The sequence below is a fragment of the Callospermophilus lateralis genome, chromosome 2 (genome assembly GCF_048772815.1).
Source record: "Callospermophilus lateralis isolate mCalLat2 chromosome 2, mCalLat2.hap1, whole genome shotgun sequence".
In the NCBI taxonomy this organism is placed as follows: domain Eukaryota; kingdom Metazoa; phylum Chordata; class Mammalia; order Rodentia; family Sciuridae; genus Callospermophilus; species Callospermophilus lateralis.
In genome coordinates this window covers 6391331-6394776 of record NC_135306.1, presented here as the reverse complement: position 1 = coordinate 6394776, position 3446 = coordinate 6391331, and the positions used below count along the sequence as shown (strand labels likewise).

General features: G+C 64.3%; 1 protein-coding gene across 1 annotated transcript; it reads right to left on the bottom strand.

Annotated features, from left to right (window-relative positions):
- Positions 1-207: 207 nt before the first annotated feature.
- Positions 208-1706, bottom strand: Ier5l (immediate early response 5 like). Its single transcript, XM_076843088.1, has one exon. The coding sequence runs from the start codon at positions 1517-1519 to the stop codon at positions 293-295; it is 1227 nt and encodes a 408-aa protein (XP_076699203.1). The 5' UTR covers positions 1520-1706; the 3' UTR covers positions 208-292.
- Between the last annotated feature and the right edge of the window lie 1740 nt (positions 1707-3446).

Genomic DNA, 3446 nt, shown 5'->3' with positions numbered 1-3446 from the left:
AAACACCACTGCAATCACTACAATAAAAAGAAGGGGGAAAAAGAGTAGGAGAAACACAAAGCATACTTAAATAGGCGCTTTTCTCTCTGCAAAAATAAAGTCCAAGAATTTAGATTTCTTTTTTTTTTTTTTATTTTACAATTTATAAAACATCAGCTGCCTCCCCCTGGTCGCCCCCAGCTCAGCCCCGAGTGGCCAGGCGCCCGCTCGCTCCCTCCTCTAGCCCCTTGGCCGAGTCTTTGTCTGGCCCCAGCCCCGCGGGGCCCCCGGGTCCCCGTGCTCTCCGGGGTCCCTAGAAGGCGACAATGGCTCGAGTCCAGGCGCCGAGACTAGCGAGCGCCTGCTTGGCGCACAGCTGCCCGTTGAGCGGCGGCGGCTGCTCGGAGGAGTCCGGCTGTCGGCTCACCAGCCCGGAGAAGCCCGAGCCAAAGATGGAGATCAAGTTTGAGATGTTGGACGCGTCCGGGGACGAGTCCGGACAGAAGTCCTCGAAGCGGGCGCGCTTGCAGGGGGCGAACGCAGCGCCCCCGGGGGGCTCGGCCCCCAGGTCGCCCGCGTCCTCGTCGTCGTCGTCCTCTTCCTCCTGGCCAGGGTAATACTTGCGCTTGCAGCCCGCGGCGGACGCCAGGCCCGGTCCCGGAGCGCCCTGGCCACAGCAGGGGCAGTGGGCGGAGGCGCAGCAGTCCTGGTGCAAGTAGCCGTTTTCCACCGTGGTCACCACGTGAGTGTCCAGGTCCAGCACGGTGGTCTGGCTGCTGCAGTGTACGCCGAAGTCCGAGGGGGCCGGGTACGCGCCCCGGTAGAAGCCAGGGGAAGAGGCGGGGGCCGGAGAGGCTGGTGGGGAGGCGGCGGCGGCCGGAGGGGCCGCCCCCGGGGGCGCGGAGGACGCAGAGCAGGCGGCTGAGGCGCGAGGGTCCCGCGAGCAGAGCGCGGCGGGCGCAGGCGGCGGTAGCGGCAGCGGCGCAGGACCCGGCTGCAGCGGCTCCAAGGGCTGCCCGCGGTGGGGCGCGCCGTGCGGCGGCTGGAGCGCGGCGCACCCGGGCAGCTCCGAGAGCGCCCCCGCGCCGCCCGCGGGCGCCCCGGCCGCCGCCGCCGCGCAGCCCCTGGGCGCTGGGTGCTGGTGCTGGTGCAGCTGCTGCTGGAGGTGCAGCTGGTGGAGCTGGTGGAGCTGGTGCAGCTGGTGCCGGGCGACGGGCTCACGCGCCTCCGCGTCCCCGCCGCCGCCAAGTTGGAGCGAGCCGAAGTCGGCCGCGCTGGCCGGCATGCCCGGCGCTGCGTACGCGAGGTGCTGGTGCTGGTGGTGGGGCGGCTGCTGCTGTTGCTGCTGCTGCTGCTGCTGCTGCTGGCGCCGGTAAAGCTCGGCGTAGCGCTCGCTCAGGTAGAGCTGGCGCGCGTTGCGGAGCACGTAGGACACCAGGAGGTTCTTGTGCAGCTTGATGCCGCCGCGCTGGGTCCGGGAGCTGTGGATCTTGCGCAGGGAGATGCTGATCAGGCTCTGGGCGTCCAGGGCGCACTCCATGCTCCCGTGGAGACGGCGGCGGCAAAGCAGCCGCCGCCGCTGCTGCTAATGCTGCTGCTGTTTCTGTCTCAAGAAGGTCGCCCGAGCGCGCCGGGCAGGGGAACGGAGCCCAGGTCAGCGGGTCGGCTGCGCTCCGAAAGGAGCCACCACCATGCGCTGCGCGCCACCCGCAGGCTCGCGCTCCCCAGACGGCGCCAAAGCAATGAGCCTCAGCCGGCCCCGGCCCCAGCTATTTAGCTGAGCACCCGAGCCCCGCCTCACACCTGATGAGCCAATAGAAGTGCTCAGAGCCTCCCGAGTGACAGGCGCTGCCCGCCCCGGGGCCACTCGGCTGGCCAATCAGACCAAGGCGGTTCCTTTGTGCTATTCAAATACCGAACGGACCCCGGGCCTCCAACGCCGCCGCTGCCTCGAATGTTCTCCTGGGGCCGCCGCACCGCGCGGGACTCGGAGCCGCCGGGTTGCGGTCTGCAACATGGGTCGCTTCGCAGCGGCCACGCAGGAGCCCGCAGCTTCCTTCAGCCTAGCTTTCTGGTGCTGGGGGTCGTTCATCTGAGTGCAGCGACCATGGCTCCTCCTCCTTCCGCACGGTTGGGCCTCACCTGCTGCAGGTGCGCGCGGCTCCCCAACTGACGGGCACTGGGCGCCTTCTCTTTTTCACCTGCCGGCCCCCCGGGTGACCAGGGGAAGCCAAGGTCTCTGCAAGAGGCTTGTGGGGCCGCTGCTTGATACTGGGGGCCCCTCGAGGGAGAGAGGTTTGGAGGTATCTTTCACCGCAGAGAATGACTTCCTGACTCTTTGGGCCCAGGGCTTTGGGAATGCTCGCGCAATGCCCTGCCACCTCAACTCAGACACTGATGGGGGAAACCCAAGGGTGGTGAATTTTGATCTCGGATGGAGAAGCACCCAGGCCCGCCCCAGGGAGCTGAGGACCCTTCTGCGGCCGAGGGCCCCGGTTCTGAGAGGACCCTGAGCTTCCTAACCACCGGTTCTATAACGCTTCCCTTCTGGTCTAACTAATGACAATAGGGACCATTCTTATGTGCCGTCTTTGGAGCAGGCCCTTTCCAGAAAGGCCTTCATTGCTGAGGAGGGGCCTGAGGTTGGAGGTGTGAAATGACTTGGGAGGCACCCAGTTCCTGGGGACAGAGCTAAGACAGGGACAAGGACGACCCTGAGCTCCAGACCCTCATGTGTCCCCAAGGCAGAGGAGCTCACTGACAAGTTTTGGGGACTGTTTTCCTTCCTATCCTGAGCTATCCATGGTCCACCATCTCCCAGCTGGGAAGAGAGGGACAGGGCAGCGGGTTCTGGCAGCTCTAGGCCTGAGGGGCAGTGGGGTGACTGATGCTCTGAGGGTTCCGAGGTGCCAGATCCGGGCTGCATGGCAGCTCCTGAGGCTCTCTCCTTACCTGAGCAGGGGTCCAGAAGTGGGTGAACTCGGTCCTCAGAGACCAGGAGAGATAAGAAGGACCTGTCCTGAGAGAGGTTGGGGCTGGGGTAGGGGAGGCCACTTCCTGTTGTTTCCCATCCTACTTGGGGTTCTTCTGAATCTCTTTGTTCCTTGGTCCCTCCTCAGTACAGTCTTTGTCCCTAGGTGAGAGTCAAGAGACCCAGCCAGCCCATCCTGCGGTCTCGGGGGTCTCCGTTTAACCCTAAGAATTCTCACAGTTTGTTTCTTCAAACAGTTCTCCAGCACATTCTCAGTGCCAGGTGTCAAGAGTGGAAAAAAAAGTCAGGGTGTTTGCCCGTTTCTCAGATGAGGAAACTTGGACACTGACAATGTAAGGAATTTGCCTAAGACTGTGGGGCTCATGGTGCAGTGCCCTGTCCTTCCCATGCCTTCTGAGGTCATTCTCAAACTGGTCCAAGACCCCAGGGACCAGAAGCACCTCTCTCCGCCATTCCCAGAGAAGCCAGGGTTAAC